Source organism: Gossypium hirsutum, chromosome D07 (genome assembly GCF_007990345.1).
Source record: "Gossypium hirsutum isolate 1008001.06 chromosome D07, Gossypium_hirsutum_v2.1, whole genome shotgun sequence".
Classification (NCBI taxonomy): Eukaryota; Viridiplantae; Streptophyta; class Magnoliopsida; order Malvales; family Malvaceae; genus Gossypium; species Gossypium hirsutum.
In genome coordinates this window covers 19,375,581-19,401,404 of record NC_053443.1, presented here as the reverse complement: position 1 = coordinate 19,401,404, position 25,824 = coordinate 19,375,581, and the positions used below count along the sequence as shown (strand labels likewise).

The 25,824-nt window shown below is 34.5% G+C and overlaps 2 protein-coding genes and 1 pseudogene across 2 annotated transcripts; 1 reads left to right on the top strand and 2 right to left on the bottom strand.

Moving 5' to 3' along the window:
* Window positions 1–3,440: 3,440 nt before the first annotated feature.
* On the top strand, window positions 3,441–8,507 carry LOC107954292 (sulfite reductase [ferredoxin], chloroplastic). The gene is made up of 8 exons (XM_041096612.1): window positions 3,441–3,789; window positions 4,149–4,934; window positions 5,025–5,321; window positions 5,529–5,726; window positions 7,033–7,167; window positions 7,483–7,599; window positions 7,686–7,844; window positions 8,010–8,507. Exons 1-8 carry the CDS (start codon window positions 3,619–3,621, stop codon window positions 8,217–8,219), a joined length of 2,073 nt encoding a protein of 690 aa, XP_040952546.1. The 5' UTR covers window positions 3,441–3,618; the 3' UTR covers window positions 8,220–8,507.
* Window positions 8,477–10,943, bottom strand: LOC107954293 (phenylacetaldehyde reductase). Its single transcript, XM_016889807.2, has 6 exons — window positions 10,589–10,943; window positions 10,341–10,510; window positions 10,053–10,244; window positions 9,298–9,460; window positions 8,950–9,136; window positions 8,477–8,785 (listed from the first exon to the last, which is right to left on the bottom strand). The coding sequence occupies exons 1-6, from the start codon at window positions 10,707–10,709 to the stop codon at window positions 8,629–8,631; spliced, it is 990 nt and encodes a 329-aa protein (XP_016745296.2). The 5' UTR covers window positions 10,710–10,943; the 3' UTR covers window positions 8,477–8,628.
* A 1,140-nt stretch (window positions 10,944–12,083) lies between these two features.
* LOC107956056 (phenylacetaldehyde reductase-like) lies at window positions 12,084–23,423 on the bottom strand (annotated as a pseudogene).
* Between the last annotated feature and the right edge of the window lie 2,401 nt (window positions 23,424–25,824).

Below are 25,824 nucleotides of genomic sequence, written 5' to 3'. Positions count from 1 at the left end.
GCCAACGTTGAAACGGTTGGATGGGTTATTAATTGAATTGAATATTTTTTTAACTTTAATCGAATTAAATTTTTTTAAATATATTAATTGAATCGTAATATTTTAATTAATTTGATGGTTAATCGAATTTACTGAAATTTATATATTTTTATTTTTTGGTTAAAATAAATATAAAATGTATAAAAAATACATTATATATAATATATATTATTTATTTTGGTTAATTATCTGATTTCGAATCGAATTAATTGATTCAAAAAATCATTAACTGATTCCTGACTGAACTAAATTCGATTGCTAACCAATTAACCAAATTAAATCGATTCAATCGATTAATTCAATTTTAACCGAACTATAAACACCTCTATTTGACTTCGGATGGAAAACCCGTAAGTTATTTAAATTCAATTAATTTATACTATACAGGACATTTACAAATAAAGAATGTAATTATCAATTGCTAATTTTTAATTCTCGAAGTGACTATAAAAAGAAAGCATTTAGCATATAAGAATATAGAAAAAGAAGTTACTACCATAATTTATTTATATATTATTTTAAATGTCAAACAAGTTAAATGTTATGTTGCGTTTAGAAGTGTTCATAAGTCGAGTTGGGCTTAGATTATATAAAGTATTTAAACTAATTTTTTAAGCCTGAGTTTGACTTAACTCGAAAAATAAATTTATTTATTTGTTCAAGCCCGAACTAATGTAAATTTAAATTTGACTCGGCTTGCCTATATTTAATTTTTTAGAATAACTTTTTATTTAAAAAATAAAATTTTTAAAAATTATAATGGACTAAAAACAATAAAATAAAATTTTCCTAACACAATAAAAATATATTAAAAAATATTTATATTAAAAAATACTATTATAAATATAATAAATATTTTATTGTATTAAATATAGTTTTTAAAATTTTATATTTTGGGTTGGGTTATTTAGGCAAGTTTTTTTTTTGGGGTTGAGTAATGAATTTAATTATTATTGGGTTAGTAATTTAATATAAATATAAATATAAATATATAATTATTATTTAATATAGTTAATTAATATAGTTAATTTTTATAATATAATATATTTGGGTTGGGATTGGGTCAAATAAAATCTTGTCCAAGGCTTGATAAATATAGAAAATGAGCCTTAAATTTGACCCAAATTTATTTTTCAAGTCTCATATTTTTATCTAAATTCACTCATTTTTTTAATAGACTTTCAAACTTGGGTGGATGACTCGGTCACTAGCAAACCTACTTGTGCCTAATAGTAAAAAAAAAAAAACTCAATTTAACCAATTACTTGTATTATTTGATTAAAGTAGAACATAAATTAGTGACCCTGGATATGATATACCTATAATCTAAAAATATAGGACAAATTACACATAAAAGTCCTTTTTTTTCAATATTTATCGAAATGGGCCCGGTAAATAATTATTTAGCGGAATGAGCCCTTTTCCCCGAAAACGCGTCCATGTTAGAGCGATGTCAGGATACGTGACAGGAAAACGCGTCCCTGAGGAAGCGTTTTGCCTACGTGGAAATAAAGCGCACCCTTAAGGACGCGTTTTATTGACACGTAAGCAGAAAGCTCCTTCATGGACGCGTTTTGCCTGCACTTTTAAGGTTTAGGCTTTAGGGTTTTAGGGTTAAGAATTAAAGTATAAGGGATTATAGTTTAGGGTTTAGGGGTGTTCATGGGCTGGGCTGGGCTGGGTCGAGGGAAAAATGTTTGGTTCAATTCTCGGCCCGACATATGGGCCTGAAATTTTGTCTAGGCCTGGCCCGAGAAAAAAAGTGATAAGCCCGAGTCCGGCTCGACCCATTTTTTAATAAACACTGGAAAAATTATTTTCAAAATAAAAAATAAAAAAGTATTTTAAAAATATTTTAAAATTAAAGTATAAATGATATGTGCTTGTTATCAAGACGAATCAATTCTTCGACAATTGCTAAATTCGTACAAATTTTTACGATTTAAAAAAATTTTAAAAAATTACAATTTTTTTAAAAATAATTAAAAATAGGGATTTAAGAGAAATTTAAGAGGAAATTGAGAGCAAATTGAGATTACATATGGATTTGAGAGAAATTTAGAAGGAAATTGAGAGCAATTTGAGAGGAAATTGAGAAAATAATTGAGAAAGGATTAATTTGTGAAAAAAATGAAGGGTGGAGGGTTTTTATATATATATTTTTACTGTTGGGGGGGCAACGGTCAAAAAATGACCGTTGGCACTGTTCACTCGCGGGGAAAACGTGTCCCCTGGGACGCGCTGACGTGGCAACAAAACGCGTCCACGTCAGCACGCTTTCTGTCCACGTGGACAAAGCGCGCCGTTGAGGACGCGTTTTCCTGTCACGTACCCTGACATCGCGATGATGTGGACGCGTTTTCGGGGAAAAGGGTCCACTCCGGTAAATAATTATTTACCGGGCTTATTTCGATAAATATTGAAAAAAAGGCTTTTAATTGTATTTTGCCCAAAAATATACATGAAAACACAAATTTAGATGAAGTTTTAAACTGGACAGTATAATTTTTTTTATTTTACTAAATTTGATATTTAAATTATTTATAATATTTATCATACTTATAAATAATAATTTTGATTTTATTAAAATTGTTTTAAATGAATTTATATAATAAATAAAAGTTTAAACTTTATATTGAATTATTTTACATTTATTTATGTTTCCATTAAAAAATTATATTACTCTAGTTTTTTCTCCCAATATATTACTCTAGTTTACTTATTTATATAACAAGTAATTTTATATTTTATATATAAAATTTTATAAATAATAAATTTATATAATCTAACTTTATATATTATATTAATTATATATTAACTACAAACCGTTATGACCAATTTATTGACTATTAGGAAAATATTTTTTTTGCAAAAATAAAAATTTATTTTTATAATATATAAAAAATTTAAAATTTGTAAAAATTCTTTAGTAATGATGATGAATTTTCTTAAAAAAAATTAAAAATTAAAAATATAAAACGTAGTTTAAGACTAAAATGAAAAATAAAAGATATATTTTTATTGCATACAAAATAATATTTTAATCTTTAATTTATATATATAAACTTTTAACTTCAATTAATCTTAATTTATATCCACATTATTAGCAATCACAATTTTAAATTATGTAGAAAAATGAAAATATGATGTGGAATACCATTTTTTTAATTAAAGTGTTGTGATTAAATTATTAATTTTAGAGTTGGATAAAAATCACCTGAATTAATTTTTCATTTTGAATGAATTTTTATTTAATTATAATAAAAAATAGAATAAATCAAAAGTGTTCCTTTCGGTATTAGACAGCATGTGGGCCCAGATTCATAAAAGAAAGTCCCGTGCGAGGCACGTGATGATGCACCTTTAGCAAAATCAAACAAAAGCCAGCTCTATTTAGCACCCACAGAGGGTGGATATTTCTGTAACTGCATTTTTATTTTTTCCTTCGCTACAGTCGCTCTCTGCACCATCTTTTCTTTTTCTTTCTTCTTCATTTAAAGAGAAGGTTGAGGGACCCTAGCTGATTTTTTTTTTCCAAAATAAAATTGAAGGTTGAGGCTTTAGCTTTCCATTGAGACCATGACGACATCGTTTGGGAGTGCAACGAGTACCGTGATACCCAACGATCCCAAGATTAGAATGCAAAGCTTTACGGGGTTGAAATCTTTGCATTCTATAGCTTTGGCGAGGAATCATCGCGTGTTTCCACTTCCCTTCTCCACTCCTTCTGTTATTAGAGCTGTCTCTACGGTCAGTTTCATTTTGTTTCAGACAAAAATGAAATTTAATTTTGTTTTGAATGTTAACTGTTGTTTGGAAGCTAAGTGAGTCCCAGAACATTTTTCAGCTTTTTACAACTTGTATGCCTTTTCACTTTCTTTTTTCTCAGTTTGTCTTTTTTTCTTTTTACAAAAAGGATTCCTTTCCTTATATATATATAATTGGATATATATATTTTTTGGTGAGAAAAATTGGATATATTTTAATTCACTGCAATGTATATATCTACGCTAGAATAATTTTTATTATCTTTTTTCCTTGTGAATCTAAAATTGTAAATTTATGTATGAACGTGTTTGTTTTAAATAAGTTGTTGAATCCCGTTTCAGCCAGTGAAACCCGAAACCAGTACAACAGAGCCAAAGCGAAGTAAAGTTGAAATATTCAAAGAACAAAGCAATTTCATTAGATACCCTCTTAATGAGGAGATATTGACTGATACACCCAATATAAACGAGGCTGCAACACAATTAATTAAGTTCCATGGGAGCTATCAACAGTATAACCGAGATGAGCGTGGTACAAGGTCTTATTCGTTCATGCTTCGAACCAAAAACCCCGGTGGAAAAGTCCCAAACCAGCTCTACTTGACAATGGATGATCTTGCTGATCAGTTTGGTGTCGGAACACTTAGATTGACCACAAGGCAAACGTTTCAGCTCCATGGAGTTTTGAAGAAGAACCTCAAGACGGTAATGAGCACGATTATTAAGAACATGGGTTCAACTCTCGGTGCCTGCGGGGATCTCAATAGAAATGTGCTTGCTCCTGCTGCTCCCCTGAAGACAAAAGAGTACCTGTTTGCCCAGGAAACTGCTGATAACATAGCTGCTCTGTTAACCCCGCAGTCAGGTTTTTACTATGATGTGTGGGTGGACGGGGAGAGGTTCATGACATCAGAGCCTCCGGAAGTAGTGAAGGCAAGGAATGATAATTCTCATAAAACGAATTTTCCGGATTCACCTGAGCCAATATATGGGACTCAGTTCTTGCCGAGGAAGTTTAAAATTGCTGTCACTGTGCCAACTGATAACTCGGTGGATATCCTCACAAATGATATTGGTGTTGTGGTAGTTTCTGATGATAACGGGGAGCCTCAGGGATTGAACATCTATGTAAGTCTACTGTGTGACTTAAGAAATCAAGTTTTTTTTTTCAAAGTGTTTATATCTAAAAGCATCCATTTCTTGTTATTTTCATTGCAGGTTGGTGGTGGTATGGGAAGAACTCATAGAATGGAGGCCACTTTTCCTCGGCTGGGAGAACCGTTAGGTTATGTTCCAAAAGAGGACATTTTGTATGCTATTAAAGCCATTGTTGCTACTCAACGAGATCATGGCAGAAGGGATGACCGTAGATATAGTAGAATGAAATATTTGATCAGCTCTTGGGGAATTGAAAAGTTTAAAACTGTTGTTGAGCAATATTATGGAAAGAAATTTGAGCCTTTCCATGAGTTGCCTGAATGGGAGTTTAAGAGTTACTTGGGATGGCATGAGCAGGTTTGTGTTTCTATTTGGAGATGTTGTACACGATGTCTTTTGTTTCACTTATCAGTTTCTGCATTGCTTAATTTCTAATTGTGTTTTGATCTTTTGATATTATGCTTGGCCTAGAGTGGTTTCAACTCAAATACGATCCTTAGAGTATACTATAGTGCATTTGATGACCTTCTTGGTCACTTCTGACTGGTTAGAAACTTTTGGCAGGGAGATGGTGCTTTGTTTTGCGGGCTTCATGTAGATAATGGTCGTGTTGGAGGGAAAATGAAAAAGACACTGAGGGAAGTAATAGAGAAGTATAACTTAAATATGCGAATTACCCCAAACCAAAACATTATTTTGTGCGACATTCGTAGTGCGTGGAGGCGTCCCATTACCACAGTTCTTGCTCAAGCTGGCCTGCTGGTAAGATGCTTATTACTTGCTATAATTGCCTATAGCTTTCTGAACCTTTAGTCTACAATATCTGCAAAAGTTTGAATTGAGCATCTTAATCAGAAGAAGATTTGCTTTGTCTATTGTGTTACTGATGGTTGCCAATCTTTATAATACTGATTTTGAAGAAATAATAAAATTGATTAATTAAGAATTAGCTGCTGTTGTTAGCTCACTTAAAAGTTCCATAATATTATGGCATGTTAGTAGCTAGAGAAGACTGATAGTATGGGATCATATGAATGGATGAACCAGTTAAGACATTTCATAGAATACCACTAAAAATATTGGACAGAAGATATGAGATCACATTTCGTTATATTTTTCAGTTGCTTTTTGTTTCCAGATGAGAAACCTCAAGGTGGGTTAAGTAGGGTGCTTGCAGTGTGTAATGACGGGCAGCTTAAGGCCCCTAGTAATAAAGGAATGTGAGCATTTTCTTTATGTCTTCTATAAGCAGCAATAATGTGTTTAAGCATAATTGTCCCCGGAAAGAAGAAGAAAAACAAAAAGAGGAAAAACAGAAGAAGGGCTCTGATATGATTAGTGGGATATTGCTCAAATATTGCCTAATGGACAATTAGGTGCATGCAAGCGTAAGATGGTTTTCACCCTTCAAAGTCAAGTGTAAAAAATGTTAATCATTATTATTGTTTCCCTAAAGGCATCAGTTCATGGAATGAAAACCTTGGATTTATTGCAAATCTGCTCTCAAGTTACAAAACCACAATGCTAGAGTAGATTTCACCTATGTTACTTGGACTCTAGTGTAAGTGTTGCGTATGAATATGTGTCTGACTAGGGTATGGTCAATTTTCCTTTTCCAGTTTTTCCATGTATTTGGAGGGTTCTTGGAGAGTTATATCCCTATACCTATGTACAGATATATTTGTAACAAGAGTGTTGGACACGTGTACTTCAAATGAAAAACTTGGGAGTATATGGTTGTTACACAATATTCCAATTGTAAAATCAGATTGCATAAGTATATAGTGTTCATGAAACCCTTTTTTTTTTGGTAGCATGGGTTTCACCTAGTTAAACATATTCAGGGACATATGCCCTATGCTGTCTGCACTTTGCTGCCCCCCCCCCTCGTTTTTTTTTTCTTTTTAAATTTTCCTTGGGTTGCAGTAATGTTATATGGTTCATTAAGAAGTGTTTCCTTTGCTTCTCAATATTCATTCTAAGAATTTCTTTACCTTATTCTCTCTTATTATGCTATAATTTACACTTCAAATTAGATGTATAGCTGACTGCTTCTTGCTCTGAGCAGCATCCTAAATATGTAGACCCCCTGAACTTAACAGCTATGGCATGTCCAGCTTTCCCACTTTGCCCATTGGCAATAACAGAAGCTGAGCGAGGCATACCTGACATCCTCAAGCGTGTCAGATCCGTCTTTGAGAAGGTATGTTTATCAAATACACAATCTTGTTAAATTTAAAAGACCCCTTATCCCAAACAACAACACTGGCTTAACACTCTAATTAAAAAAAAAAAGGGACTGGCTTAACACTGAAGTAAACCTGCTGAATTATTGTCAAACTGACATTTAACTTCTCCATTATCCTTTTCAAGATGTTCTGTGCATGGCCTTCATTTAATTCTGTCTCAAGTTTCCCTAATCTAGTCAGTTCTGCAAATCCTCTTCCCTATCTATTATTTAACTTGGTATGAAATCAGGTTCGGAAGTTTCCTAAACAGAGGTCTTGCCTAATTTCAGGTCGGTCTGAAGTACAATGATTCTGTGGTGATCAGAATAACTGGCTGCCCTAATGGTTGTGCTAGACCGTACATGGCTGAGCTTGGACTGGTTGGTGATGGTCCCAACAGCTATCAGGTAGTTCAATCATATGAAGCGATGCCTTTCCATACTAATCAATTCCTAGCATAACTGGGTCATTGGGATTTTGTTGTTAAAATCAGATTTGGCTTGGCGGAACACCAAATCAAACCCAATTAGCAAGAAGTTTTATGGACAAAGTCAAAGTTCAGGATCTTGAAAATGTTTTTGAACCTTTGTTCTACTACTGGAAACAAAAAAGACAACCAAAAGAATCATTTGGTGACTTCACAGCCCGCATTGTAAGTACACAGAACTAGCATGTTTCCATTATCATTCTCTTCAGGCACACTAGTAGGAAAGTATTCTATTTCCTTTGTCAATTTTTATCCATATTCCTTTGTGAGTCATTTATGATACAGTGAACTCATGGCACAGAAACTGATGAGGATGTCGATTTCTTGCAGGGATTTGAAAAACTTAAAGAGCTGGTGGACAAGTGGGAAGGTGTAGTGCAAACGCCACCAGCAAGGTATAACCTAAAGCTTTTTGCCGATAAAGAGACATATGAAGTCATGGATGAGCTTGCAAAGCTGCAAAACAAGAGTGCTCATCAGCTGGCAATTGAAGTCATTCGCAATTTTGTTGCTTCCCAGCAAAATGGTAAAAGTGAATGAGTCATACGAGAAACTATTGCTGCTGCATTCTCTTTCGGACTTCGATACCATTAGTCAACATCTAGAGCGGATGAAATCATTTTGTATTCCAGTTTTGGTATTGGATTAGGCATTATACAGGATCTGGATTCTCTATATTCAGGAGTAGTTCCTCGAATTTGCTTTAAAAAATACAATTCCCAGTGTTGTAGTATTGTGCCTTTAGATATTTCTTCTGGACTGCGCAGGAATTGTAAGGCAATTTCAAAACACTGAGCTATAAAACTAGGAAGGATTGAACCTGGATAACATAGCTGATTACACAGTTCTTTCCACAATTATCCATTCAAGTAAAACGAAAACAAGAAAAGTGTGACATCAAAACCAGAAACAACGCTAATATATGTATTATAATAGCGTGTAGAAGAAGCTAATAAAGAGAGGACAAATGGACAAATCCCTTCTCCTTCAAGCTTTCAACTGTTTCCTTGAGGCTGACATCCAAAGGAATGAATTCTATACCCAAGCTTTTTGCTTTTTCCTTCGACACCTGATATGTTGGCACATACGGCTTGTCACCTGCACATCTGTCAATTTTTTTTTTTATCAAATCACCGCTGCTTAAGTATACATCCCAACCTCCAGCATGTAACATAACACGCAAGATATCATTTTAGATTAAAAACAGAAATAACAAATCATGGCGGGTTGATATCAAGTGTTCGGATTGGATCGGAAGTTAATGACTTACTTTTGTGGAAGTTGCAAAGAAGGATAGAGTTGGTGTAAGATGTTGACAATTTCTGAGTAATGTACAACCCTCTCAACTAAACAATATCTACCACTAGCTGATGGAATCTCAAATGCCTGGATATGTGCAGTTGCAACATCCTTAACATTCACCCAACCAAAAGTTGCATTGGGAAAAGTTTCTGCTCCTGCACAATCAAACAACAGAAAGATCGTGAACAGAAGTTGTCTTTGTAATTTTCCTTGTTTAAATTAATTTTCTCCACCACTGAGTTAGAAAATACTTACCGCCATATATGATGTGAACAACAATGTCTAAACGGAGAAAGAAAATAGTGGCCTAAAATACCTTTAATCAAGTTTAAAATTGCTGCAGCACTGGTGTTAAGTATTGGCTGTAAAAGAGGGCCAATCACCATTGCAGGGTTTATGGCAACCATATCAATGCCCTTCTCCTTTGAAAATTTCCAGGCAGAATCCTCGGCCATTGTTTTTGAGACTACGTACCATAGCTGAATTAAAAATAAATAATAACCAGAAAAAACAAAACATTAAGTAAAAAGAGGACAAATTTTCAGCATTAATTTACATAGATAAACTTATCACTCACTTAAATGTTAGGGGCTGTAGCATGAACAAATTGTATAGTTCACAAACATAGAAATGTAATGCAAATTATAGCAGCAACAAGGCAACAACTAGCCGGTTATGCAGCCTTGCAAAATTTGTTCCATAACGTGTACTCAAACTCAAATATCTGAGACTCGAAATCTGCAGAAGTGATAGGATTGGCATCCATTCTAGTAATATGATAGAGCAAGCATATAGGTTTAAGAGTTCATAAACTGGATAAAGTTCACGTTTGATACAAGTTGGACCACCAATCATCAAGCATGGATTAAGATATTATGAAACCAAATGTGAAATTCTGAAAAACTTATCTTGATTCTTCATGATCGTATTCTTATTTGTTCAACAACAAAACTATTGGCATCAGTATACAATCCTTTTCTTGCTCAAATTTCCATAATTATTTCAATATAACAGGTTGAAGTTGTAAAAGAAAACACAACATTCAGCAGATGGGATTGAAGACATATGCACCTTTAAGCCGTTACAGTAATCAGGATCGCTAAACCAATTCTCGTCAACCACAACATCGGGAGTTTGAGGTTTTCCGTTATATGCGACTGCAGCTATAGAAGATGTCAATACCACTCGTTTAACGGAAGGGGTCTTAGCGCATGAGCTCAAAACATTCAGTGTTCCCTTCACAGCGGGATCGAGTAATTCTGCCTGATATCATGATAAACAAAATTCATAACCTTGATTGTATATAGGGTGGAAAGAGAAGGGGTATATTCAATGTAGATCAAGGATGTAAGGGTCAACCTGTGGGTCAAGGACATCGTGATAGAAGGGAGATGCAGTGTGGAAAACACCTACACAACCTTCAACCACAGAATCAAAGGAACCTTGTTCCAATAGGTCTGCTTTGAACAACTTGAGCCTGCCCTCAGCACCCTCAAGTCCAAGCAAGTGTCGTGTCTTCCTTGGATCATCTAATGAAATATCACTTGTAAGTAAGAGCAACAATGAGTAAAGCAACAAAAAAAAAAAAGCATGAAAAAGGAACAGACTTGGGTCACGAACAGAGGCTTTGACAGTGTAACCACGAAGTAGAAGCTGCTTAACAAGCCATGACGCGATGTAGCCAGAGGCTCCGGTTACACACACGGTTTTTCCTGCGCCGCTGCTCATTTTCCTCCCTTTACTTATCTATTTTTGGTGATTTTTGCTCTATTCTGTGGCTGTCAATTGCATGTCCTTATCTTTGTTTCCTTCTCTTTATTTTAGTGTTGAGTTTCTTCTATCAACCAAATGTAGAGATCACATTTGCTTGAAAGAGCTTTTACGTGTTAAACGCATGGAATCTTTTATCATATCGGGCCGAATCTAGATAATAGAACTCGTATATATTTCAATAAAAGCCACATTATTTAATTTAGTATCAACTTTATTATATAAAAATGTTCGCCTGCGCTATTATTTAATCTTTTACTAACAAGTGTATGAAATTAAATCCAATTTAAACTTAATCTCAACGGTAAACCAAATTAATTTTTGTCATTTCACCAATGATTTAATCTATCTGTTTTTACTATATTTGATAAGAAATGTTGTATCACAGCCCATTATTTATTGCAATGGGCCTAGCCTTCTAGGCCCATCCTATGAGTTAAGGCTTCAAGTGTGTGTGTTTTTTTTTATATATTTAAATTTTTTTAGAGTGTATTTGGATGAGAGGTTGGGAAGGAAATTTTAATTTAAATTAAAGGTTTTAAAATTAAAATTAAAATTAAAATTAAAATATAAATTTATTTTTACCAATAAAAATAATAAAGAATTTTAAATTTTATTAGCTTATATATATTCTTCAAAGATTATTGGCAGATTATAAATTTTTTTTTAAAAAAAACCTATGCTCTTTGTGTCATTATGCAAAAGTAGGAATCAAGGCACTCCTTCTATGCAATTAATTGGGAGGAGAGTCATAAAGAAAGTTGGGGTGAAGGTGGAAGATCTCTCTAACCATGATATAATGGTCTTAAAGGATTCCAAAAGCCCTTAAATGTGATTTAAAGAGAAATTAGTTAGGTCTTCAAGTATGCCATAGATAATAGGTGATTTTATTTATTACAATGATACCAAACTTTTAAATAGTGATATGTTAACTAGTTCTGAAGATGAAATTCCATTCATATAGTTTCCTGATTGGGTTCATGATCTAATGGAGGACAATAATTGTTAAACTTTTAGGTAAGAAACCAAGTTTAGTTTCTTATTGAACAAATGCTATACTCTTTCGAAGCCAACTCAACAATTTCAATTAATGGACTTAAAGAATGATTACTACTAAATAAAGTTTAGATCAAAAGGGAATTATATGAAAGTGTTTTCAGAACTTCCCCGGATTATCTTTAGTCAATATGTAATGTTGCAACCATTCTTAACTACTCAATGGTATTCACATCAGGTTCTGATGTGTATCCAGTTATTAGGTTTTTCCAGAGCAATTGTAAGGTAATTTCAAAACACTGAACTATAAAACTAGAAAGGATTGAACCTGGAAAATATAGCTGATTATATCAGTTCTTTCCACAATTCTCCATTCAAGTAAAACGAAAACAAGAAAAGTGTGACATCAAAACCAAAAACAACGTTAATATATGTATTATAATAGCGTGTAGAAGAAGCTAATAAAGAGAGGTCAAATGGACAAATCCCTTCTCCTTCAAGCTTTCAACTGTTTTCTTGAGGCTGACATCCAAAGGAATGAATTCTATACCCAAGCTTTTTGCTTTTTCCTTTGACACCTGATATGTTGGCACATACGGCTTATCACCCTCACATTTGTCAATTTTTTTTATCAAATCACCACTGCTCAAGTATACATGATGAAGTTAGTTCCCATGCATCATGTGGAGCAGCAAAGGTGGCAATGCAGGTCACATGCAGTAAGAAGCACAACATGCAGTCGAGCCAAGCTTTGCAACAGCTGAAGCACAATGCTACTGTTCTGTTTATTTCATTTAGTTACTCTAATGATCATTTTTTAATCTAGTTAGATTTAAACTTAGTTGGTAAATCTTTTTGATGTAATTTCAGATGTTGATTGACTAAAATTTAACAAAGTAACTAGTGCAAGCTAGTCTAGCTATCTTTCAATATATTAAGTGGTGTTAGGTAAATGTTTAGGTAGTATTTTGACTTGTAAGCTTGACTCATATTTGATATATGTAATGGCTACTTGCCAATGTTTGAATTAATGAAAAATTCAGCTTGTTTTCATTCACATACCCTCTATCATTGCTTACAAACAGAAGAAAGGTTTTTACTTTGTTTCTTCTCCAAGTCACGAGGCTTGCTGACCAAGCCAGGCTAAATCAGCTTGCTTACTGCCTTTAACACCAATAATTGGTATCTAGAGCCGTTGTCTTAGTGGACTTGTTGCACGGGAAACACAATTCGAATGACTTCTTTAGGCTTTTCTCCAACAGCCCCACCAGTCTTCAGTGGAGAGGGCTTTCACATCTGGGTGGTCAAGATGAGGACTTACCTGCAGGCCTTTGATCTGTGGGAAGTTGTAAACATTGATGCTGAGCCAGCACCACTTAGGGCCAATCCCACAGTGGCTTAAATCAGACAACATGCTGATGAGAGGACTAAAAGGCATAAAGCCATGTCCTGCATTCAAAATTGTGTGTCAGATGTCATCTTCACCAGAATTATGGCTTGTGAGACACCAAAGCAAGCTTGGGACAAACTTAAAGAAGAGTTCCAAGGCACAAAGAGGACAAGGCAGCAGCAGCTGTTGAATTTGAGAAGATATTTTGAAAACTTAAAGATGAGGGAAGAAGAAATAGTAAAGCAGTATGTAGATAGGATCATGGCAGTGGTCAACAGAATAAGGCTCCTTGGTGAGTAGTTTGATGAAGCAAGGATAGTGGAGAAAGTCCTCTCTACCTTACCTGAGAGGTATGGGGCAAAAATATCCTCCTTAGAGGATTCAAGAGACCTAGCTAGCATCTCTCTAACTAAGGTAATAAACTCATTCTATGCTCAGAAGCAAAGGAGAGCTAGCAAGGTCGAAGAGCACCAAGAAGGTGCCTTTCAAGCCAAGGCCCGAGAGTCCTCGAGCACTAATGCCTTCAAAGGTAAAAAGGCTTGGAAAAATAGGCCTAAACCTGATGTTGCAAGAAGGGAAGATCAACTTTGTAGACACTGCAAAAGGCCTGGTCTTCCAGAAGAAAAATGCTGGTTTAGACCAGATGCTTTATGTCAACATTGCAAGAAAAGAAGGCATGTTGAAAGGGTTTGCAAAAACAAGGGCAAACCTAGGCAGATTCAATTACAACAGAAGAATATTGAAGCTCGTGTGGCAGAAGACAATAGTGATCATGAAGAACAGGTCTTTGCTGTGTCATGCTCAACTGATTAGAAGAAGGGTTCAAAAGGCTGGCTGTTGGACAGTGGTTGTACTAACCAAATGTCACCAGATGCAAGCATTTTTAAAACTCTCAACAGGAGTTGCAAAACCAAAGTGAAGGTTGGCAATGGTCAATTCATAAAGGCTGAAGGAAAAGGGGATGTGCTAATATGCACCCTTGCTAGCAATAAGATTATTTCAAATGTGCTGCTAGTACCTGAGATTGATAGGAATCTTCTCAGCATTGCTCAACTGCTTGAGAAAGGCTACTTAATGGTGTTCAAGGGTAAGGAGTGCCAAATAGCTGATCCAAATGGATCAAGCCTCATGACAGTCACTATGACTGATAACTGCTTTGAAGTTAACTGGCTAAGTGACTCAGAATACTCAGCCTGCATTGCCTCAATTGATGATTCCAAGCTTTGGCACCAAAGGCTTGGGCATGCTAACTTCAGATCGATGGCTTAGATGGTCTATGAAGATTTGGTTGAAAACTTCACCAACTCAGAGAAGAATGATGAAGTTTGTGAATTATGTCAGCTAGGAAAACAAGCAAGACTGCCATTTCCTACCAATAAAGCCTGGAGAGCCTTAGAGAAATTGTAGCTAGTGCACAGAGATGTATGTGGCCCAATGAAGATTGAATCACTAAATGGCAACAGGTACTTCATTATTTTCATTGATGATTGTACAAGATATTGCTGGATTTTCATTTTGAAATATAAGTCTAAGGTAGCTCAAGTATTTTTGAAGTTTAAAGCTGCAGTTGAAACAGAGACATGATGCAAATTGAAGTCTATAATTGAAGTCTATAAGATCAGACAATGGGACTGAGTACACCTCAGCTTAGTTTCAAGCTGTTTGTAATGTTGCTGGTATCAAACATCAGCTAACCAATGTCTATACACCTCAGCAAAATAGGGTAAGTGAAAGAAAAATAAGAAGCCTGTTGGATATGGCAAGGTGCCTTTTGTTTAAGAAGCAATTGCCCAAGACCTTGTGCAGTGAAGCAGTCAATACTGCTGTTTATATTCAAAACAGGCTTCCATCTAAAGCACTTGCCCACAAGACACCTTTTGAAGCTTGGTTTGGATTTAAACCATCATTGGCTCATATAAAAATCTTTGGTTGCCTGTGCTATGCACAAATACCAGCTGTGAAAAGAGACAAACTGTTAAAAAGGGCCCAACCTGGTATACTGGTAGGCTACAACTCAGTTAAGAAAGGTTACAGGATCTTGGATCCTTCAAAAAATAAAATCCAAGTGAGCAGAGATGTGGTCTTTGATGAACAAGGTTGTTGGAATTGGGAAAGAAATGAGCCAGAAGCTATTTCTGAAGAGTTGATGGCTGATTAGAATTGAACCTAATCAGTTTGGTCCTGAAATGGACATTGATGATGTGCCTATCAAGGGCATAAGGCTCTTAGATAAAATTTATGAAAAAGCACATGTTGCCACAGTGGAACCAAGCAGTTTTGAGGAAGCAGAGGCTGCTGAAGGATGGATGCAAGCCATGATTGATGAAATCAACATGATTCAGAAGAATCAGACATGGGAGCTGGTTGAAAGGCCTGCTGACAAGAAGACTATTGGTGTAAAATGGGTCTATCGAGTCAAACAAAATGCTGATGGGAGACTAAATAAATTGAAAGCTAGACTAGTTGTCAAAGGCTTTAGCCAAAGATATGGTCTAGAATACATGGAGACTTTTGCACCAGTAGCTAGGCTTGATACAGTCAGAATGTTAGTTGCTTTGGCTACACAAAAGCAGTGGACCATTCATCAATTGGATGTGAAGTTTGTAACACCCCTTACCCGTATCCAACACCGGAATAGGGTACGAGGCATTACCAAAACACATACACTTGTAAACGTATTTAACCGAGTTATAAAATTTCATCAAAATTAAAACTTTCAAAATAATTAACATGTTTCTATAACTTTTCACAATATATCCTCAAAATATTATAATCATAATAATTAGGGCCTGCGAGACCCGATAAATACTCATGCAATTTAATGCTTCATTTCCATTTCATTCAATTCGCAATTTCTCATGCTCATAATTTAAATCATATCACTAGCAATTTCCATTTAATTCACGTACAATTCAATGACATCAAATTCAAAACTAATACGTATTTACCATTTAACTCAATGTTTATTGATTATACCATTCAATAACACATTTATGAAATTCTCAATTTAGCAATGAAAATATCACTTTAGTTTGAATAACAACATCGTCCTGATATAAATACACTACCACTTATCCATTTACTTTAATTCTTTTGGGCCCATTTGTCACTTACCATCCTTAATCAAATTAGGGAACGGTCACGGAAAATTGAGTACTTCACTTTCACTTTGCCATAGTATAACTATGGTCTTACGTATGATCACTTATCACTTGTCCCTGATCAGATAAGTGTAGCCACCTATCACTTTGTTTCTTGATCAGATAAGTGTAGCCACTTATCACTTTGTTTCTTGATCAGATAAGTGTAGCCACTTATCACTTTGTCTCTTGATCAGATAAGTGTAGCTAAAGCTATCACTTATCACTTTGTCTCTTGATCAGATAAGTATAGCCGAAGCTATCACTTATCACTTTTCACTTGTCACTTGATCAGATAAGTGTAGCCGAAGCTATCACTTATCACTTTGTCACTTGATTAGATAAGTATAGCCGAAGCTATTACTTATCACTTTCCACTTGTCACTTGATCAGATAAGTGTAGCTAAAGCTACCACTTATCACTTTGTCACTTGATCAGAAGTACTCAAATCCGGCGTTCCGCTCAATTTGATCATTTATTCATATATCAGGCTTACCAACATGTGTTAATTCATAAACCATTCATGGTATTATTTCATGCCAAATCATATACTGAATATACCATACACACATACTATGAAACTTTATTTTCACACATGAGCTTAAACCATGATCAATAATGCACAAAAATAAGCATCATTCATATTTCATCGTTTATGAGTTATAATCAAACATATGACCATTTATACACGAATCATTCATATATTTCCCAATTTTCCTCCTCCTCCTCTCCATTCCACATCCTTAATGTGTATAACACACTTAAACAACATTAACCATAATTTCAATATTCACTAACATGTATATTCAAAGCTGTTTATCCGAGTCAGAGTCACTAAATTATTTTTATCCGGAGCTACAGAGCTCCAAATTAAGATCCGTTAATTTTCCCTGAAACTAGACTCACATATCTTCATACCATAAAATTTTCATAATTTTTGGTTCAGCCAAATAGTACAGTTTATTCTTTAAAGTTTCCCCTGTTTCGCTGTCTGACAGTTCCGACCACTCTTCACTAAAAATTAATTATCTCATTGTACAGAATTCGGATGATGTTTTAGCTTGTTTCTTCTAAAAATAGACTCATTAAGGATTCTAACCATATAAACTATAACTCATAATCATTTTTGTACAATTTTTAATGATTTTCCAAAGTCAGAACAGGGGAACCCGAATTCATTCTGACCTTGTCTCACAAAATCTATTATATCTCATGATTTACAATTCCATTGCTCACATCATTTCTTTTATAAGAAACTAGACTCAATAAGCTTTAGTTTCATATTTTATTCATCCTCTAATTCAATCTATACAATTTTTGGTGATTTTTCAAAGTTACACTACTGCTGCTGTCCAAAACTGCTTTAGTGCAAAATGTTGATTTCCATTTTGCCCCAAATTTCACAGTTTATACAATTCGGTCCTTTCTCAATTAACCCCTCAATTAATCTAATTTTCTCAATTAGTACTTTACTAGACATTATAAGTTGTTACACAACTATTGAAATTCAGAATTTCCACATATAACTCTATCTTCAAACTCTTTTACTATTAGGTCCCAAACATTCACTTTCTATTCAATTCTTTCAATAAAATCAGCATATGAACAATTTAAAGCTCTAATTTCATGCTAAATCATCATATACTTCCAGCACATATTCATATCAACTTTTAACTTCTTTCATAAAATCAAAAACTAATGGATTTAACAAGTGGGCTTAGTTGTAAAAGTCATAAAAATACAAAAATTTCAAGAGATAGTCAAGAATTGAACTTACTTGTAATAAAAATATGAAGAACCAGCTTGAAGAAGCCCTTCCATGGTGTTTTAGCTGATGAGAATTCAGAAAAATGAAGAGAAATCTAGATAATTCCACTTGGGTCCTAACTTTATTAAGCAAATTTTGCAATTTTCCAATTTTGCCCTTAATTCTCCTTACTTTCTTGCTGATTTCATGCCTCTGCCGTCCAGCCCAAATAGACCTTGGGTCTATTTGCCTTTTAAGCCCTCTTCCTTTTATCATTTAAGCTATTTAATCATTTCCCAAAATTTTTCATTTGTTACAATTTAGTCCTTTTAGTTCAATTAATTATCGGAACTTTAAAATTTCTTAACGAAACTTTAATACTAACTTTTTAACACTCCATAAATATTTATAAAAATATTTATGGCTCAGTTTAAAATCCCCGAGGTCTTGATACCTCATTTCGATTCTAATTATTTTAATATTTATTTCTAGTGCACTATTCACTATTTCAAAAATTTTCCTAACTTCATATTTAACTTATACTTACTAAATTAATAATATTTTCTACCCATTTGTCGAATTTAGTGATCTCGAATCACCGTTCCGACACCTCTGAAAATTCAAGCCATTACATTTTTTTTTTCGTCGGATTTGTGGTCCCGAAACCACTGTTCCGACTAAGCCTAAATCGGGCTATTACAAAGTTTGTATTTCTTAATAGCTTCTTGGAGGAAGAAGTTTATATTGATCAGCCTCAAGGATTTATTGTATCTGGCAAGGAACACATGGTGTACAAACTCAAAAAGGCCTTATATGGCTTGAAGCAAGCTCCTAGAGCCTGGTATGCTCGAATTGACACCTATTTGGTCAGTTTGGGATTAAAGAGAAGTGTTAGTAAACCAACACTGTATGTCAAGAAGAATAAAGTTGAAACACAGCTCATTTTGTCCCTTTATGTTGATGATCTCTTGGTGACAGGAGGAGACAAGATTATGTTGGTCGATTTCAAAACCAAAATGATGGAGATGTTTGAGATGTCTGACTTAGGCAGAATGAACTACTTCCTTGGAATGGAGGTGATGCAAACCAGAAAAGGAATATTTCTCAGTCAAAAATCCTTTGCCAAGAAGATTTTAGACAAGTTCTCTATGCAGAATTGTAAACCAACTAGCACACCTATAGCTATTGGCATGAAACTATCGAGCCAAGGAATTGGTGAGCTAGTCTGTGAATCAATGTACAAAAGTCTTATTGGTAGTTTGCTGTATTTGACAACAACCATACCTGATATCATGTTTGCTGTTAGTTTGCTATCGAGGTTTATGAATTGTTGCAATGAGCAGTATTTACAATCAGCAAAGAGAGTGCTAAGGTATGTCAAAGGCACTCTTGGCCATGGTGTGTTATTCAACAAAGCTGAAAGCTTGAAGTTAATAGGCTATGCTGACAGTGATTAGGCTGGTTTGAGTGATGACATGAAAAGCACTTCTGGATATGCTTTTAGTCTTGGCTCATGCATGTTTTGTTAGAGTTCAAGGAAGCAGAATCTTGTGGCACAGTCAATAGCAAAAGCTGAATATGTTGCTGCTGCAGGAGCTGTGAACCAAGCCATATGGCTTAGAAAAATCCTAGTTGATTTGAACCAACATCAAGAAGGAGCAACAGAGATTTATTGTGATAACAAGTCTACTGTTGCAATTGCAAAGAATCCTATTTTCCATGGTAGAACAAAGCATTTTGATATCAAGCTTTATGTGATAAGGGAAATGGAGCAAGCTCATGAAATAGAGTTGCTTCATTGCAATTCAGAGGAGCAAATTGCAGATATTTTTACAAAGGCACTTAATGTGTCAAGATTTATAAAATTAAGGAAAAGCTAGGTGTTACAAGCATGGAAACTAAGGAGGAGTGTTGAAGTTAGTTCCCATGCATTATGTGGAGCAGCAAAGGTGGCCATGCAAGTCACATGCAGCAAGAAGCACAACATACAGTTGAGCCAAGCTTTGCAGCAGCTGAAGCACAATGCTACTGTTCTGTTTGTTTCATTTAGTTACTCCAATGATCATTTTGTAATCTAGTTAGATTTAAACTTAGTTGGTAAATCTTTTTGATGTAATTTCAGCTGTTGATTGACTGAAATTCAGCAAAGTAACTAGTGCAAGCTAGTCTAGCTATCTTTCAATAAATTAAGTGGTGTTAGGTAAATGTTTAGGTAGTATTTTGACTTGTAAGCTTGACTCATATTTGATATATGTAATGGCAGCTTGCCAATGTTTGAATTAATGAAAATTCAGCTTGTTTTCATTCACATACTCTCTATTCTTTGCTTACAAACAGAAGAAAGGTTTCTACTTTGTTTCTTCTCCAAGTCACGAGGCTTGCTGACCAAGCCAGGCTAAATCAGCTTGCTTACTGCCTTTAACACCAATAATACATCCCAACCTCCACCATGTAACATGACACATAAGATATCATTTTAGCTTAAAAACAGAAATAGCAAATCATGCCGAGTTGATATCAAGTGTTTAGACTTGACACCACTCCCAAATTCGATCGAAAGTTAATAATTTACTTTTATGGAAGTTGCAAAGAAGGATAGAGGTGGTGTAAGATATTGACAGTTTCTGAGTGATGTACAATTCTCTCAACTAAACAATATCTGCCACTTGCTGATGGAATCTCAAATGCCTAGATATGTGTAGTTGCAACATCCTTAACATTCACCCAACCAAGAGTTGCATTGGGAAAATTTTCTGCTCTTGCACAATGAAACAACAAAAAGATCGTAAACAAAAGTTGTCTTTGTAGTTTTCCTTTTTTAAATTTATTTTTTCCATCACTGAGGTAGAAAATACTTACCGCCATATATGACGTGAATGACAATGTCTAAATGGAGAAAGAAAATAGTGGCCTAAAATACCTTTAATCAAGTTTAAAATTGCGTTAGCATTGGTGTTAAGTGTTGGCAGGGTTTATGGCAACCATGTCAATGCTCTTCTCCTTTGAAAATTTCTAGGTAGAATCCTCGGCCATTGTTTTTGAGACTACGTACCATAGCTGAATTAAAAATAAATAATAACAAAAAAAAACATTAAGTAAAAAGAGGACAAATTTTCAGCATTAATTTACATATATAAACTTATCACTCACTTAAATGTTAGGGGCTATAGCATGAACAAATTGTATAGTTCACAAACATAGAAATGTAATGCAAATTATAGCAGCAACAAGGCAACAAATAACCGGTTATGCAACCTTGCAAAATTTGTTCCATAACGTGTACTCAAACTCAAATAGCTGAAACTCGAAATCTGCAGAAGTGATAGGATTGGCATCCATTCTAGTAATATGATAGAGCAAGCATATAGGTTTAAGAGTTCATAAACTGGATAAAGTTCACGTTTGATACAAGTTGGACCACCAATCATCAAGCATGGATTAAGATATTATGAAACCAAATGTGAAATTCTGAAAAAATTATCTTGATTCTTCATGATCGTATTCTTATTTGTTCAACAACAAAACTATTGGCATCAGTATACAATCCTTTTCTTGCTCAAATTTCCATAATTATTTCAATATAACAGGTTGAAGTTGTAAAAGAAAACACAAAACATTCAGCAGATGGGATTGAAGACATACGCACCTTTAAGCTCTTACAGTAATCAGGATCGCTAAACCAATTCTCGTCAACCACAACATCGGGAGTTCGAGGTTTTCCGTTATATGCGATTGTAGCTATAGAAGATGTTAATACCACTTGTTTAACGGAATGGGTCTTAGCGCATGAGCTCAAAACATTCAGCGTTCCCTTCATAACGGGATCGAGAAATTCTGCCTGATATTATGATAAACAAATTTCATAACCTTGATTGTATATAGGTGGAAAGAGAAGGGGTATATTAAATGTAGATCAAGAATAGAAGGTCAACCTGTGGGTCAAGGACATGTAGATAGACGGGAGATGCAATGTGGAAAACACCTACACAACCTTCAACCCTAAAATCAAAGGAACCTTGTTCCAATAGGTCTGCTTTGAACAACCTGAGCCTGCTCTCAGCACCCTCAAGTCCAAGCAAGTGTCGTGTCTTCCTTGGATCATCTAATGAAATATCACTTGTAAGTAAGAGCAACAATGAGTAAAGCAACGAAAAAAATTATGAAAAAGGAACAGACTTGGGTCACGAACAGAGGCTTTGACAGTGTAACCACGAAGTAGAAGTTGCTTAACAAGCCATGACACGATGTAGCCAGAGGCTTCGGTTACACACACGGTTTTTCCTGTTCCGCTGCTCACTTTCCTCCCTTTACTTGTTTCTTTTTGGTGACTTTTGCTCTATTCTATGTCTGTCAATTGCATGTTCTTCTGTTTCCTTCTCTTTGACAGTTACGTTTCTTTATTTGAACCAATAATAATATTATTAGCAGCTAGGTTTTTTTTTGAGTTTTAGTGTTCAGTTTCTATCTAAAACTATTATAAGTCAGTTGCGTCTTAGCTCGATTGGCTTGAGTATTGTTGCCAATGCCGTAAAATGTGGGTTCGAGTGTATTGAAGTGCATTATCCTCTTATTTATGGATTGGGAGAGGCCGTTATCCTTTTAGAGTATGTTTGGACGAGACATTTGAAAGAAAAATTTCATTTGAAAAAATGAATTTATTTGGATGAATAAAATTAATAAAGAATTTTAAGTTTTATTTGCTTATATTTGTTCTTCAAAGATTTATTTGTAGATTATAAACATTAAAAAAATACCTATGCTCCATGCTCCTAAATGGGATGAGAGTCATAAAGAAAGTTAGACTAAGGGATGAAGATCTCCCTAACGATGATATGATGGCCTCAAAGGATTCCAGAAGCCCTAAGATGTGATTTAAGGAGAAATTACTTAGGTCTTAAAGTATGCCATAAGCAATGGATGAGTCTACTGATTACAATGATATCGAAATTTCGGATGGTAATGTGTTAACTAATTTTGAAGATGGAATTCCATCCATAAAGTTCTTTGATTGGGCTCAAAATCTAATAAAGAAGAGCCTGTCTCAGACAATCATTGTTAAAATCTTAAGTAGGTAATCAAGTATAGTGCCTTGTTGAACAAATGTTATGCTTTTTGGAAGCCAACTCAACAATTTCAAATAATAGACTTAAAGATGATTATTACTAAACAAATTTTACATCAAAAGATGATTATACGAAAGTGTTTTCGGAAGGTCCCTAAATTGTCTTTAGTCAATACCTAATGTTGCAACCTTAGTGTACATCATTCTTGACTACTCAACTGTATTCACATTAGGTTATGATGTGTATCTGGTTACCAGGTTTGTCCGGAGCAATGTATCCTCAAGGTGATTGGTGACACCATTGGAAAGGTTATTAGAATTGACTATAATACTCATAGTGGATCTAGAGGTCTTTTTTTTAAAGATGGTTGTTTATATCGATTTTCATAGTTCATTAATTTCAAAAATTAGAATTGATGGGAATCTTTAATGAGTTAAGCCTTGCCTAACATTTTTTTTAATGTAATCACTATGGTCATAGAAAGGATAGATGCGAGGCTATCAAAATAATCAATAATGGCAATGGAATTGAAGGTCAACGTCGATATCCAAGTTTAAAACAAGAATTACAGACCTTGGATGTTTGTGGAGAGGTGCCCACAGAGGTCAATCAAGAGACCCAATGATGGTAGATCAATGGATGGTTTCACTAATTATGAGAAATCAAGATTTAAAGTCATTGCAAATCTTGTCGAGGATATTGTAGAGGATGGAGTAAATAAATGAATTTGTAAGTTGACAAATAATGAAGCGATAAGGAACAACAATGGGGCCTTTAAAGTGAGTTGGTTGAGAATTATGAAAAGAATATTGCTAAGCCTAAAGATGGAGTGATCCTTACTAAAATTAATGTTAAGCTTGTGAATGTGGGCTAGGGCCCAAGCCAAAGATCTATAAAAGGAGTGAAACCAACTGATGAGGAGCTTATGATGATAGGCCAAGGTTGAAGTCAGTTGTTGTTAAAAGGAGGCATTTTTGCTAGTGAGGAGTTAAGTCGACTTCCGTTTAAAGCTCAAAGATTAGTTTCATCACTTAATAAGGATTACCATTATGTTATTTAGGTGGATGAAAACCAAGATCCTTATTTGTTTTCAATTATAGAGCAAGAGCTAGGGGAAGGTGATGAAGGACCGTTGTTGCAGTAGGGGGACCCTTCACCGTTGGTTTTGTCATAAAGGAGATTAGTGAAGTGGAAAGAGGTTCATCGAGAGCTATTAAGAAAGGTGTGGTTGTTTGCAATAGGGGGTTTGAAATTATCCCTAAAATCAATAATTGATGATATAATTAAGTCCTTAAGTAAAGAAATTGTAACACCCCAAACATGATTGGAAGCCTGATCGAATCTAGAATGTCATAGTGGTTATTGGAGTGGCACAATTATTCAATCATTCAAAGCAATTAATCAACCATTTCATTTTAACAAATCCAATTACAAAATTCATAATTAAAAGCTTAAAATAAAGTAATCATTCAATTCAAACATGCAATAAGGATCATATGCCTCAAACCAAATGTTTAATCGACATAAAAGTTACCAATTAATCATATGGTCTTAAGTACATGCCAAGGCCAAAAGTAAAAAGAAATGTCTTAATAGAATATGGGTTGCGAAGACTCTTTGCAATGTTATTTTTTCACAAACTCTTTGGTGTAATTATTACATGGTCTTGGAATTAAAAACACGAACCTGTGGTTTTCACAGCTCAGTGATGATCCAATACATTTCAAGCTACTAATGCATATAGTTAGAATTACAAGTGTTCTAATCATGAACAACTATATATTTATGCAATAATTCGAAAAGTGATGTCATATTCAATAAAAATTTTCAAAAGCATAATACAATCACAAAATAACTATTGGCTCAAGTAACACTACGTGGAAAGGCATTTGGACACATTAGTATCCAACTGAAAAACAAATGACTAATGAAGCGCGTTAGACTTATTAAACAATAGCAATATTCCAGTGCATGTTATATGTGACTTAGCCAACCATTAGACCAAATGTGCAAAGCGCAACAATAACAATACTCCTAGATGCATAAGACAATCCATACATATGACTCTCCACATCCGACCTACTCGTCGGATCCCTAAAACCTACTCGGTATCAATTTACCGAGTAATATGACATTCGATCAAATAAATCGCATTTAATTTCAATCCATCACATAACATATTCCATGAAAGTCAATTGATCTCATTTAAAGTATTTAGGGGTTGTACAAGGTCAAATACGAAGTTAAGATTCAGATCCAAATTCTAAATACCATAATCCAACAATATGTCTCGAGACAGAAAATTTCATGTCTCTAAACAAGCTTCCCATGTTTCACTATATTTACTTCGATGTGATATTGTCTCAAGAAATTGGTGTTCATGTCTCAAGACTGGTCTCAAGATGCCTTTCTCCTCATTTTCTAATTTAGCTTTAATGTGCTCTTGTCTCGAAAAAAAGACCACTCTGTCTCAAGACTTAAGCCATGTTAGCTCGAGACTTGTTTGTGTAGTTTCAAAACCTAAATCTATAACGTGTGCATATGGTAAAAATTTTTCTTGTTGTATCGAGACATGTTCTTGTTGTTTTGAGACATTAAGGTAGAAAGACTTAATATGAACATTTTAATGCACGCAACTTGCAACTAATTTCATACCTAAATTATACTAACTTATTAGTAAATATATATGCATCAATTTTAACATACTAAACATGATCACACACTTCCCAAGTATAA